This window comes from Marmota monax, unplaced genomic scaffold (genome assembly GCF_021218885.2).
Source record: "Marmota monax isolate L192 unplaced genomic scaffold, Marmota_monax_Labrador192_F-V1.1 WCK01_AAM20220418_F8-fsc00003, whole genome shotgun sequence".
NCBI classification, from domain to species: Eukaryota; Metazoa; Chordata; class Mammalia; order Rodentia; family Sciuridae; genus Marmota; species Marmota monax.
Genome location: NW_026694084.1, coordinates 3,123,051 through 3,137,613, shown reverse-complemented (window position 1 = coordinate 3,137,613; position 14,563 = coordinate 3,123,051). Strand labels below are relative to the sequence as shown.

The following is a 14,563-nucleotide window of genomic DNA, read 5'->3' as shown; positions in this document are numbered from 1 at the left end:
GTAATAAACTGGTAGCCTAGCAACTTTCAAAACTGACTAATGAGGATTTTTAAAAACTATTATTATAAATCCTAGATTAAGAAAAGAGAATCCATCTCTCAACTTACAAACAAAAAATGTAAAATACTTTCATACCGCTTCTCTTTTAAGATTCATATTCATTTCTTCCATATTAGTATCTGCATGCCCATGAACTGATCTACCATGAATGTAATATCCAAAACATTTGTGGGATAACAGAAACACCGATATCTATAAAAAGAGAAGAAAATGAACAATTAGCAATTCACCAGCAAAACACTAAAAATTAATTTTTCTTAAAATTACTTCCTTTCTCCCAAAATAATAAAAATTGAATTCTTAGGAAATATATAAAAGGGATAACAAAGTAATAAAGGATAATGAGGTTATTTTTAAAAAGTAGATGGAAAGAAGACTTGAAGATATTTTCTAAAAAAGGAAGACTTTTCGAAACATAAAAATTTTCAGAGGCAAGAGGATAAATAAAATATTTGGCAGCAAAATAAATTCATAATTAGGAACTGCAAATAAAGAAGAAACAAACTAAGACAGTGAGTATTAATTTGTAGCTCATTATAACTATCTCTGAAATTAAAAGCCAGTGAAAATCAGACTAAAAATCCAATCATACCAAATCACTTTTAAAGCCTCTCTTAATGTATTCATAGCTTTTGTTTTTTGTTGTTGTTGTTTGTTTTTTTGGTACTAGGGATTGAACCCATGGGCACTTAACCACTGAGCCATTCCCAGCCTTTTTATGTCTTATTAGAGACAGGATCTCGCTGAATTGTTTAGGGCCTCACTAAGTTGCTGAGGCTGGATTTGAACTTGTGATCCTCCTGCCTCAGTCTCCAGAGTCACTGGGATTACAGGTGTGTGCCTGGCTTATTCATAACCTTTAAAAAGAGAAAAATGACAGTTGCAAGATAAAGTCAAAAAGTACTTACATTACTCATAGAGCATAAATCAACAAATTGTCGAATTTTATCCTCCACAAATCTCTCATAAAAAGCAGCAAAGAACACAATCTGAAACATTAAGCCAAGTTCATGCTTATTAGCTTTTAGGATTTCAATCTTCTTTTATAGTCATACCATAGTATTTTAAGAAAAAAAAAGAAGTTCCAACCAGGAACACAGTGGTCTCTAATGCTTCCTGTGGGATAAGATCCTACTTGGCGTTTCTGACTGTATGTCAAAGGAACAAAGATTTTGTGTTAAGGGTCTTTGAGGGACCCCATTTTAAATTTTAAAAACTTTTCTGTGTCTAAACAAGACAAATTGAATGAAGAGAGAAAAAAAATTTAAAAAATTTAGGATGGATCCATGTTCTAATGGCCAGATTTATCTTTGGTTCTGTAATTTTATTCATCTCCTGGATTCCAAAAGTCATTCGAAATTTGTGCTTTTCAAATTAATTTTCTCTGATAGAATACCACATAAAATGTATATATCTTAGTATTCTATTTTGACAATAGATGTGTTAACTATGCAAATGGATTGATTTTCAGTGTTTTCTTAGATTTAACAACACTAGAAAGGGAAATTTTACAAATTAAAAAATTTTACATTGTAGACCTTTTTAGATATAGGTTTTGGAGAAAGATAACATTTCCTAACTATCCTATTTAAAGCTGTCACTACTGTCCCCCATTCCTGATCCCCATTCCCCTCACCTCTGTTCACTATTTCCTGCCAAATCTCTATAGTGTTATAACCCATAACTAGTTCTTGTTATAGCATATCCATGAATCAGCACAGTATCTATTATATAAGATGTATTCAAATATGCAAATGAATAAATAAGTGAATCTACAGCAGCTGATTATTAAGAACATGTTCTGAAACACTCCACATACATATTTTTAAGCTCCTCTGAAGAACATGAAAAACACCAACATTCAAAATTTAAAAATTAAAGAATACCACTTAAAAGCTGAAGAAGCTAGGTTAAGAGAAATAAAAGGACTGAACAATAAAACAGCCTAACAGATTATTACAATTCAGAAATATTTATACACATTTATGAGGCCATAACAAGTTATTAAGAAACTCACAAGGATATTTGAGGAATAAACACTGAAATATTAGAATATTGCCAAGGGGAGACATCAGTCTGACAGTGAAATGAGAAGCAAAGAATGAGGTTAGGTAGTGGCATGTGGCTGTCCCAACAATTCTTTACTCTTTCTCCTTAATAACAGACTAATCCTTTGAGCAGGACCCACACAAATGCCCAGCCAAAAGACTCCAGTGTAGCCAGGTATAGTAAAATGACCAAGTTCTAGCCAACGAGAAGCTGGATGGCACTTCTGAAAGGCTCTTAAAAATGGGAAGGTGAATTAATCTCCCCTAGCTCCTTTCTGCAACCCAGTCATTATGGACCATCGTATGACCTTAGAGATGGAAGACCCAGGTGACAGAGCTGAACAGCTTTCTGTATCCCGATGGCAGTAGTAAGCCACAATTCTAGTCCTGCACTGCTCATCTTTGCTCTTCCTTTTCATGGGAAAAACAAAGTTCTTTCATTTCAGTCACTCCTATTTTGTTTTGTTTCTGTTACATTCAACCTAATATGGAAAGTTTCAGATAATATTCCTTTAAATTTTCTATATCAGATGACATCTGATATATTCACAAAAATACTGGTACATGTACAAAATATTTCCTTACTATTATATTGATGATAAACATTAAAATCCATACTCTTAATCCACCTTATTTCAAATTCTAATTTGTTTGTTTTCCTTTTTGGTTATTAACTTTCCCTTATTAGCTAAATCTCTATAGCTTTAAGTTTGACCAAATCTCATCAATTTATAATTTTAAAAATTTTTAAAAAATTCATAATAAGTGTCAATTTATTTGTATTTTTTTATTTTTGGGTACCAGAAATTGAACTCCGGGGCACTCAACCACTGAGCCACATCCCCAGCTCTTTTTGTATTTTATTAGAGACAGGGTCTCACTGAGTTGCTTAGCCCCTCACTTTTGCTGAGGCTGGCTTTGAACTTGAGATCCTCCTGCCTCAACCTCCTGAGTTGCTGGGATTATAGGCCTGTGCCACAGTGCCCAGCCATAAATATCAATTTAAAAAGTCAATTCTCAGGTTATACAATGCCATCTGGATCCAATTCCGTAGGAATATGCTCTATTAAAGCGACTTTAATCCCAAAATATCCTTAAAAATAGGCTGCTTTAGGTATACACTTATTAACCAGAGTATAGGAAGTTAAACCTATTCACTCTAGAGGTCTCATCTTCATTTGCTGTTTATAAAAGAACATTTTAATTAAACAGAAAAACTCTCTTCTATTCATGGAAGCAGCTGGAAGCAAAAGAGAGAAGTACACATTATTAGAGTTAAGTATTTTAGTTGCTGCTTTTTCTTTTTACTTTAAGAGGATAAGGAAAGCAAGCATTGGAAAAAAAAAAAACTCTACTAAAGCCATGGGACTCTGAGGCTGAGAGGATTATTTTTACTTTTGGTTATTTCAATAAATATTTCAAAAGAAATATTTGCAGCTTGAGTATATGACACATAAATAAATGTAACAATAAACTACGTTTCAAAGGAAAAGAGAATACTTAGGGTAGCATAATTGTCCTGTAGTACACATAAACTAGACAAGGGGTCCATCCTATGACTAGAAAGCTATAGATCCTGAAAGACCCTTCAGAGCCCACTAGTAACAAGAACATGAACTCTGAAATCAAGATGCTTGATTCCAACCTAGTTCTGCAAACTATGAATTTGCATGATTTTTACATAACTCTGAGCTATTTAATCTTCTCATGCTCCACATTTCCTCACCTGCAAAATAAGGGTCCAACAGAACCTATCTCTGAGGGTTAATGTAAAGATTAAGTAGTTAATATATGGAAAGCAATGAAATGATTAACACAATGCTTGCATTATAATACAATACAGAGTTAGCTATTATTGTTGTTCTTATCACCTTTCTTCTGCTGTTGAAATCAGTATATGGTAACTATTTGAGGATAATTACTATGCAAGCAGAGGTACAGAGAAACAATGTTATCTAAAAGTATAATCTCTTATTACCTGTATAATTCCAATGACTAGCCAAAGAGCAGTAGTCACTGCATATCTCAGGATGCGGCTATAAGGAGCTATGTAGCTAGATGGGTTTCTAGAAAGACTAGAGGATGAGTCCATTAATGCTAAGTTCTTGAATCCCACAACCTGAAATAAAAAGGGACAATAATAATTTAAACAGACATGAATAAAAAAAAAAACTCTTCCAGACTGAAAATGGAATATTTTTTTCTATTCCCCAACATAAAAGAATTAAATATACAAGTCTGTAAACAGTAGAAAGTCTAGGTTAAAAGTAATTATTATTCAGTATATTAAAAAAATTTTTTTTTGGTCATGCTAGGGATTGAACTCAGTGTCTCAGAGCATGCTAGGTAAGCACTCCACCATTGAGCCACATCTCCATTCCTATTAATCCAGTATTTAAATTGTAAAGTATTTACTCCACAATATTTGTTAGCTCATTTGGTTTTCTTCTTGATACACATAAGGGTCAAATATAACTTTGACCTATCTACTGGCAAAATAAAAAAAGAAAATTGTTAAAATAAACTTTCTTTAGTAAACTATCATTGAGTTAAACTAACAAGTAGCAGTTCATGAGGATTTAACATTTGTCAGGCAATATATTAGCTACTTTTTCTCCTTTAAAATAGTATATGCCAAAATGTCTTCTAAACATATCTTCTTTGATGAAAAGAGGCTAGGGTCAAATAAGTTTGATTTGTAAATTACATTTACCTCCATGCTTCCCACTCCTGTGGGATAAAGGCTTTGAGAAGTTTTAGTGTAAGATTTCTAAATCATTTTGTTGATTTAAGTGTTTTACAAGATTAACTGACATAAAATTTCTTTATCGTGAAACACCTTTTAAAGCTCACCAGTCTTTGTTTTGGGATTTTATTTATTTATTTTTTGGTACTGGGCATTAAACAGAGGGGCACTTAACCACTGAGCCACACCCCCCAGCACTTTATTTTAATATTTTATTTGGAGACAGGGTCTCGATAAGCTGCTCAGGGGCTCGCTAAATTGTTGAGACTGGATTTGAACTTGTGATCCTCCTGCCTCCGCTTTCTGAGCCACTGGAATTACAAGCATGTACCACCACACCCAGCAACGTTCTTTTTTCTGATATAGGGATTGAACCCAGAGGTGCTTTACCACTGAGCTGCACCCCAACTTGTTTTATTTATTTATTTGAGATAGCATCTTGCTATGCTTAGGGCCTTGAGAAGTTGCTGAGGCTGCCTCTGAACTTGTGATCTACCAGCCTCAGCCTCCCTACTCTCTGGGATTGCACGTGTGAGCCACCACATCCCTCGATCACGCAACACCCCCAAACACTCTCAAAAACCACTACATTACCAAACAAGATAGCTAATTATGTGAAGTAATAGATACGCTAATTAGCTACATTTAGCCATTCCATAATGTATTCATATTAATACATATTGTACCTTATAAATATATATAACATTTTCCTTGCCAATTAAATAAAAGCACTACTTCAACTCAGTTTTTGAACTATTTAAATATTATTTCAAAGCTCTAGGGACACATGCATTCTTCTATTATTTTTAAAAATGAAAAGGAAGGGTTGTATACAGTGGCATATGCCTGTAATCTCCGCAACCTGGGAGGCTGAGGCAGGAGGATCCCAAGTTTGAGGCCAGCTTAAGCAAAACCCTCAGCAACTTAATGAAACCCTGTCTCAAAATAAAAAATAAAAAAGGACTGGGGATGTAGCTCAGTGGTGAAGTGCCCCTGGATTTAATCACCAATTACCCCTGCCACACCAAAAAAGGAAAGAAATAGAAAAAAGGAAAGACGGAAAAAAAGAAAACAGAATAAGAATTAATTTATATCCAACATTAAGGCAGATAATTCCTGGAAAAACCAGTCATTCATAAAGATAGATCTTTTTCCATGTTTCAGTCTTATATTCCAGCACTAAATGCTTCTTTTGATAATCTCAAACAGATCCATGAAAAAAGCATAAATGTACACTAAGAGTGTTATATCTTGTTCAGTCGTAGCCCCAGCGTTTAGCATAGAACATAGTCTGAAATAGATATTCAGTAATAATTGGTTGAAAAATATCAACCTTATAATAATGATTCTAATGCAGGGGTAACAATATGGTATGGTAGAGAGGAGTTTTTCAAAATATAGATAACTGTGCTTATCTCAGAGCTATTAATGAAATACAATCTCTAAGGTAAGGAGCATAGATATTTTACACAACTTCCCCCAGGGATTCTGACATAAACCAATGGCTTAAATTATACCTAGAGTTCTCAAATTCATGGAGGTGGAAAGAAGAATGGGTTTGGGGCACTGGGACAAGGTAATGGTATTGAGTTGTTTAATGGGTATAGAGTTTCAGGTTTTTTAAGATGAAAACTTCTGGAGATGGAGGGAGGTGAGGGTTTTGTATAACAATGTGAATATACTTAACACCACTGAATTATATACACTTAAAAATGGGCAAGAGGATAAACTTTCTTATAAGTATTTCACCACAACTTTTTTCTTTTGGTCTATTTTACAGTAAGAAGAAAAGATGAAAGCAGAGGTCCCCAAATTTGTTTCAAAACAACTGCTTTTTAATGTGTTTATAATAATATTTCAACTTATAAAAATCTCCTCCACTATCATGAAAACTTAGTTGGAATTATATTAACATTTGTGGGATACCAGTAAGTTGCATAGAATTACATCAAACAGTTTATACCTCCAAAAAGAAGAGCACAGTAAGTACTTGAAAAAGTGGATTGATTTTTCTTACAGTCTGAATCTCATTCCATTCATTTGCTACAAAATATGTCCTCCATATGCTTACAGGAACAGTGGCACTCCGTACACCACCCTCACCTGGTTGGAAAGATAAAATGAATAAAGGCAATTCATCTTCTTTGCTCTGCAAGAGTAGCAAAAAATTTGGTACAAATGTTTATTTCAGTTACCTTCAATGGCTTTAAGAACCTTTCCTTTCGGTCGCTCCCAATCAATAAAGAATATATCTATGGTAATCTGGGATATGATCTTATGCAAAAATTGCAGAGCCTGAAAATGACATACAATAAAACATGTGAAAAGTATCAGCATTAAGCCTGTGTATGAAATCAATATTGATTTTTTTAAAAGAAACAAACTGAAATGATAAAGAGTATAGAATTTTTGCAAGTGACTTCATATGAAGTTCTAATATCATTAGGGAGTCACTAGAAGCTCATCACATAACCTAGAATTACCAAATTCACAGAATTGTCATACATCTATTAATTCTTTCCTTAAAACCAACAAACAAAAAAAAAGGAAGACATCCTATCTCTTCTTTCCATAGGTGTCTTGCATAATTATAATTGAGTTTCCCAAAATTTTGTGAATCATCTGACTTCTTTATAAGAAAAGAAATTTAACTGTAATTTGCTAATCCTAATTAATATGTTAGGATGCTCTGTCTCTTTATCTCTAGTATTGAGATTATTGATTTAAAAAAACTTGTTGAAACATCTTTTTCATTTATGATCAATATGTTTAAAATGAATATTCTTTTTAGGGGCTGCAATACTGGTAAAGAATAAAAATTTAAGTATGACTTTTTTTTCCCCCTCAGGAAGCTCCTATTTCAATGGGAAAAGTAGACACCTAACCATCACAATACAATGGAATGGAATCTACCAAAGAATCATGTTAAGAGCTTCACCGACATAGATGGAAAACACTGAAGTTGGGGAGGGGTTTCCATGGGAAGAGAAGAGAAAGAAATAAGAACTAGAGAAAACAACCTCTAAGATTTCAGTACTTTATCCAGAGTGTTACCTTTCATCCTGGATTAACAAAGAGGAAAACTTCATGCCTGAAACATTTTATATCATTGTGAATGTATCATCAGATTTTAAAGATGAAAGATAGATACTAAAATATCATTTTATCAAGTTATCCATAACTCTTGATAATCCAAACATATTTTATTTAAGGTAAACTATGGAATGAGCTATTATAAATAAAAGCAAATTTCCTATATAAAACAATTCATTCTTTCTTTCAAAACTAAATTTTAAGTTTTACATCAAAGATTTTGAAAACATTTTAATTTTGAAGACTTTTACTAGTTTATTATCGGTCCTTTGAAACTCACCTTTAGGGCAAAAGCACATCCTACATAAGTAACAAAACGTTCTTCCTGAACTGGCATTGGTAGCAAAACAGAGACAGACTTCTGTGCCTATAATAAAAATTATTTGGTCAAAAAAATCACACCAGGTATAAACCAAAGAAACTGTGAAAGAAGGAGATAGTGATGCACTTACTGAATGACATACTAAGGGAATGATGAGTTTAGCGTTTGCCTCAATACTCTTGATTAGAAACACCCCCAGATAAAAATAGTTTCTTTGTAAGAAAGCTTACTAGTTATTCAGATACTGTCATTTAGGTTAAATTCAGAAACTCACTCACTTTGAAGAAAATAATCCAGTAAAGACCAGTTCCCACTGTGATGATAAAAAAAACATTGGCCAGATCACCAGCATAGTACAACAAGAATTTCATAACTGTCTGTAATTTAAAAAGAATTAAAAATGTTAAAGACTCCATCTATTTAGCCCTTCAAGTGACACACTATTTATAATAACATATCATTTATGCATTTTCTCAAGCCCCAAGGTCTTGTTTCATGTATTCATGTCTACTTAGACCAACTAAGCCCCCTCCTACATATACCTTTTGGATCCTTACTCTTCATTCACTCCTGGAAGCTCTGTCTCCTTTCAACTCTCCCATGTTCCACTAAGAAAGGGGAGTAATTCCAAATTTTCTCTTAGTTAGGAACCTCTATTCCAATGTACCTTGTACACTTTCACCAGAGTTACTTTTCTAAAATGTAAATTGGATGTGTTACTCCCTTTCTTAAAAACATACATGAGTGCTCACTGAAACTTAAATCGTTAACCCACAATTTCCCTTCCAACATGAATCAAAGTTAATTTTTTATTTATCTTCTTCTGCCAATTCCAATCATGTACTAAATGACTATCCACTCTACACTTCCATCTCAAATACTTTGTGGAATGAGATGTTTTATCAAATATTCTTCCCTTTCTCTCTCTAGAATACTTTTCTTAGTTCTAGGGTATAAACATATCACTACCTTGTGTCCCAGTGCCTGATACAGTGCCAGAAACTCAGATATTAAGCCTCAGACAGTCCAGCTTAATATCCACTTCTGTAGGAAGTGACTATTTCTTGACTATTAGTAAATCATGTCTTCCTGCTCTTATTCCTTAGCATATTGGCTTTGGAGTTAAGACATACTGGTTAAACAAGTTGCCATGTAGCCTTTCTCAGAATCTTCATCAGCAAAATCAACAATAGCTTTTGCTAAAATGCTGTAAAAATTGAGTAGAAAACTTCTATCTCAGTTTCATCATGTATAAAATGGGTAGAATAATAATAATACCTAACTAATATCTCCATATTGTGAAGTTTAAAAGAATTATATACATAAAGCTTGAAAAAGTGCCTGGCACACAGAAAATATTTACTAAATTAAAAAACAAATTTAAAAAGATTAAATGCGGAGTAAAACTATGTTAACAAAATTAAATGAGGGTGGTCATCTTTTTGATGTTGAGATGGGAAGGTTTTCCAATGCAAACTGTGACATCAAAACTATTCAGATGTAATAATATCAAAATTAAATTTTTTAAGCAAACTCATTGATAAGAATAACAAATAGCTTATATATTCAGAGAAAATATTTCAGCATCAAAAACCAAAAAGGGGTTAATATTTGGGAAAATACAAAAGATTTCAAGTGGGAAATCTAATAGAAAAATGGGCAAGGATTGTAAATAGGCAATTTACAAAAAGGGAAATCCAAATGATTAAAAAAAATATATGCAGGGCCAGGATCAGTGGCATGCCTGTAATCCCAGCAGCTCTGGAGGCTGAGACAGGAGGATTGCAAGTTCAAAGTGAGCCTCAACAAAAGCAAGGAGTTAAGCAACTCAGTGAGACCTGTCTCTAAATAAAATACAAAATGAGGCTGGAGATGTGGCTCAGTGGTCAGGTGCCCCTAAGTTCAATCCCCAGTAGCAAAAAAAAAAAAGAAATACAGAATCAAAAGTGAAAATAAAATCAATAATGACATACTAATATATACCATCATACTGGTAAAAAATGGAAAGCTTGGAAAAAGTATCAAATGTTAGTGAGAATGGGAAGAAACAAGAATGGCACTGCTGATGGGAATACAGACTGATATAAAAGCATTGTGGGAGGAAAATGAGGTAAATATGCCCTATGACCCAGCAATACTTATCCTAATCTTTTTTTCCAGTTTCATTTTGATTTATTTTGTATGTTACCTATCCTAATTTATACTCCAGAAAAGTTCAAGGCAACTTCCTTACTCATCCTATAGTTTGTCTTATGAGAAGGATCCAGAACAGTTAAAAGAGAAAAAGTACACTTCGATTATAACCTGTAAATCAATCATGGGACTTCCAATGCGTCTCTTCCACCCTGCTGTCTTCAAGAGAGATGATAAAATGGCTAGTCCACCCAAAACACCCAAAGCAATCTAAAAAAAAAAAAAAACCAAGAAAAATTTTAGAATTCATATGATTCCTTTCATCAATATTCAAATACACTATAACTAGAAAGGGAAAAGTACTCAAAAAATGGCGCAGGGCTGGGGGCCGACATGGTTAAATGACACTGAAACCAAACTGAAGGAGGTTCCAATGGCCAAATCTGGAAGAATTTGAACTACAAAATAAATAATAATGGATTATAATTGAGTTACTAACAAAGGGAAAACTTCTCCTTGTAATAAAATTCCAATTTGTAAATACAAAAGGAATGAAGGGAATAGAAAAAAATATCACCATCAGGTAAATATCTTAATAATACTTTCTGCCAGCAAGGATCATCAATGGATGCTAAAATTGGAGGGCAAAAGAATGAAGAGAAGCAGAATATGTGAATGGTTTTAAAGAATCTCTTCATGAAATACTTACTAATTACAAATGGAAAAATATAGATGAGAACACTGCAGAAACAATCTTTGCCACATGAACAAAATTAATATCACCAGTAATAAGACATACTATACTAACATCATGTGCCTTCTGATATCATGAATTGAGAACACATCATTTCCATGGCATCTTTGATAAAACTAAATGAAATCAATTAATCATACAAAGATACCAGACAAACAAAAAATTGAGGGCCAAAATAATTAAAATGTATTCTTTTAAAGTATTATGGTCATGAAAGACAAAGAAATACTAAGTGTCACAGACTGGAGGACAATAAGAAGACATGACAGCTATAAGCAATCTGGGATATGAACTGGGTCTTAAAACAGAGAAGGGTGGTGAAAAAAAAAAAAACAAACAAACAATCCATGAAAGCAGTTAGTTACCAGGATTACATTAATATTCTTTTCCTGATTATGATCACTGTATTATGGTTATTTAAGATGTTAATATTAATGGAAGTCAGATAAGAGTTTGTGGTAAGTCTATTTGACACCTTTCTTGTATATCTGAAATTAATTATTTAGATTTAAAAAATGTAATAAATATTTGTGATGGACCTTTATTTTATTTATTTTATATGCAGTGCTAAGAATCGAACGTAATGCCTCACACATGCTAGGCAAGTGCTCTACCACTGAGCAATAACCCCAGCCCCAAAGATGTAATAAATATTTTAACAGGTTAAAATATACTCACATTTGTCTGGACAAATGCTTCCCCTTGATTCATTTCATATTTGACTGAGAAAGAAACCTGATATTTAAAAGAAAACAAATGAGTCATACTAAATTCTATAACATAAACCTACTTTTATTATAAAAATACATTTGTAGTTGGATTTCACCATAAATGCCATATTTTTTAACTGTCCATATTACTAGAGTTGACCCTTCCTTACACATAAATAGAATTACGAGAATTCATAATTTTTGAGAATTATTTCTGCTGCTTTAAATATTTCTTTCTTAGACACATGAAAGAAAGAGGGGTTCATTAGGAGTTTAGTTAGGTTTATTAACAGCAGCTCAAGTCAAACTAAGCATTTTCATTTTCTGGTAGGTTTCTGTAATTAAGAAATGTGAATGAACTTGTATATCAAGGTTACTCAATAGTCTGAACAAGAATCATAGGGATGCCACTATATGAAGAGGCAAGAGGAAAAACAAAACTAGTAAAGATAATAAGAGAAGAAGATGGTGAGAGTCAACTACTTAAGTCTTACCACAGTCACAGAATGGGGCATTTCAAGAAAGAAGGGGCCAAGAAGTCAGTGTTAGATGCATAAATGTCAAGTAGAATTCACTGCTGACCTTTATGAGAGGTTTTCATGAAAAAAATCCAGTTCACTTTAGCATTACTAGTTATAAAGCTGATTATTTTAATCTCTTTTTGCCTACTAAAGTATGTCTATTCAGGGGATCATAGAGTGGTGAGCATGTATATGCCCACTATGACTTCTGAGTTCCTGGTTTAATCAGGCAAGGAAATGAGAAGCAAAGTGGCCAAAAAGGACAGGAGCAATTAGATGCTTCCTATCTCAGCCTACCCCAGATCCCCCACAGTGATGTCTGATATCTGACTGCCAATGACTCTTCCACTAAAGAATTTTATCCATTCTTTTTTTTTTTTTTATACTCAGGATCCATAAAAATTCAACTCCTACCATTATTAGTTAAAACAAATTAAGACTTGATTATATAAAGAGAAAAACTTATCTAAAAACTTGAAAAAAAAAAAGTTTGTCTTGTCTTTGACCTTTAAGTAAACTACATCAGTTATACGTTTATACATATAAGGGCACTGATTAGTAAAGTACTTGCCTTAACAGACTGGCTCTTGGGGTCTTTGATATCAATATCATTGTAGGCAATAGTGATTAAGGGAGGATATATGTTTCCATTTTTTGTGTTTGGCACAAGGCTGATGCTATTTAAAAGAAAATGCATTTGTAGTTATGAATATACATAGGGACTTAAACATACACTTATTATTATATTTGAATTTAAAATAGGTTATCATGATGATCTCAGAACCAAACTGTTAATAAGTTCTAAGGAAGATTAAACATAAACTAACAGTAACAACAAGCTAATCTTAAGTGGTTGAAAATTTAGTGTTAAGAGTATTTGCTCAGAAAAAAATTAGAAACTCTTATGATCCAGGTCCTATGAAGTTTACAAATGAAATCACTGAAAGCATTTTAAAACCATCTTTAAGGAATTATCAAAAGAGCAGTGCTACATGATGACTATAGAAAGTCAGATAATATTCTGATTATCGAAAAAATAATTCTTAACAAAATATGTGTCACCTTGCTGTATCTGTGGCTCAGTGGTAGTGCACTTGCCTGGCATGTGTGAGGCACTAGGTTCGATTCTCAGCATCATATATAAATAAATAAATAAAATAAAGGTCTATCAACTACTAAAAAAATATTTTTAAAAAATCAAGTACTGTTTAAGGCACAAAGTAGGCTACATTTTGCTCAAATAGGATACATTATGCATTAGTACTGTATAGCTTGTGAATACAAAAAGGAAAGTGCCAGCATGGTTTCATCAAGAACAAGTCAAGACTGACTTGGTCTGATTTCATTTTTACTAGGGATGCTATACTAGCAGATTAAAGAAAGGTTAAAAACAGTACATTTGGGGCTGGGAATGTGGCTCAAGCGGTAGCGCGTTCGCCTGGCATGCATGTGGCCTGGGTTCGATCCTCAGTACCACATACAAACAAAGATGTTGTGTTCACCGAAAACTAAAAAAAATAAATATTAAAAAATTCTCTCTCTCTCTCTCTCACTCTCTCTCACTCTTTCTTTAAAAAACAAAACAAAACAAAAAAAAACCTAGTACATTTGGATTTCAGCAAGATATATGACAAAGCTTCCATATTGCCACCTCATATAATCACTAACAGAATCAAAGTAAAATAAGAGTGAAAAAATAGTGTATATTAAAATGTTTTAAAGTACTAACATAAAATGCATCCATATGTACAATGCACATATCATAAAATATTAAAGTGGGTTTCAGTTAAGATCTTAGAGACAGGTATTTCACATTGAAGACAAAAAATGTGAGCTACATGTACAATTCTGGTGTTGCTAATTAGTATGGGTTGACCTAGAACCATAGCCATTAAGTATGAGGATGGGTGTCGCTGAACTAACAATCATTCAGGCTCTTTTTAAAATACCCATTTCAGCTCAGTATTTACCTTCCCTTACTCTTTGAACACATTTTAATTCAGGTCTAGAGTGGGGCCTAGACTATGAGTTTTGACCAAACTCCTCAGGCTCCCCTAACATAATCCTCTCCTTGGCTCTTCAGCTTTATTGGTCTGTGTTAATCTACCCAGCTACCTGAGAAAACCTATGTATTATTCCAGTTCAGTTTTCTTTACTGGATAATTAACTGGTACAT

At 33.2% G+C, this 14,563-nt stretch overlaps 1 protein-coding gene across 2 annotated transcripts in view; it reads right to left on the bottom strand.

The window, feature by feature from the left end:
- Window positions 1-14,563, bottom strand: part of Tmem67 (transmembrane protein 67) — a 40,727-nt gene that overhangs the window by 7,051 nt on the left and 19,113 nt on the right. For both annotated transcript variants that reach the window (XM_046464944.2, XM_046464945.2), the window contains exons 14-23: window positions 12,959-13,064; window positions 11,835-11,891; window positions 10,574-10,672; window positions 8,548-8,646; window positions 8,228-8,314; window positions 7,050-7,149; window positions 6,818-6,957; window positions 4,087-4,227; window positions 969-1,049; window positions 136-252 (exon numbers count right to left, since the gene is read on the bottom strand). In XM_046464944.2, coding sequence (XP_046320900.1) covers window positions 136-252; window positions 969-1,049; window positions 4,087-4,227; window positions 6,818-6,957; window positions 7,050-7,149; window positions 8,228-8,314; window positions 8,548-8,646; window positions 10,574-10,672; window positions 11,835-11,891; window positions 12,959-13,064 — 1,027 coding nt within the window. The remainder of the gene's footprint in view (window positions 1-135; window positions 253-968; window positions 1,050-4,086; window positions 4,228-6,817; window positions 6,958-7,049; window positions 7,150-8,227; window positions 8,315-8,547; window positions 8,647-10,573; window positions 10,673-11,834; window positions 11,892-12,958; window positions 13,065-14,563) is intronic.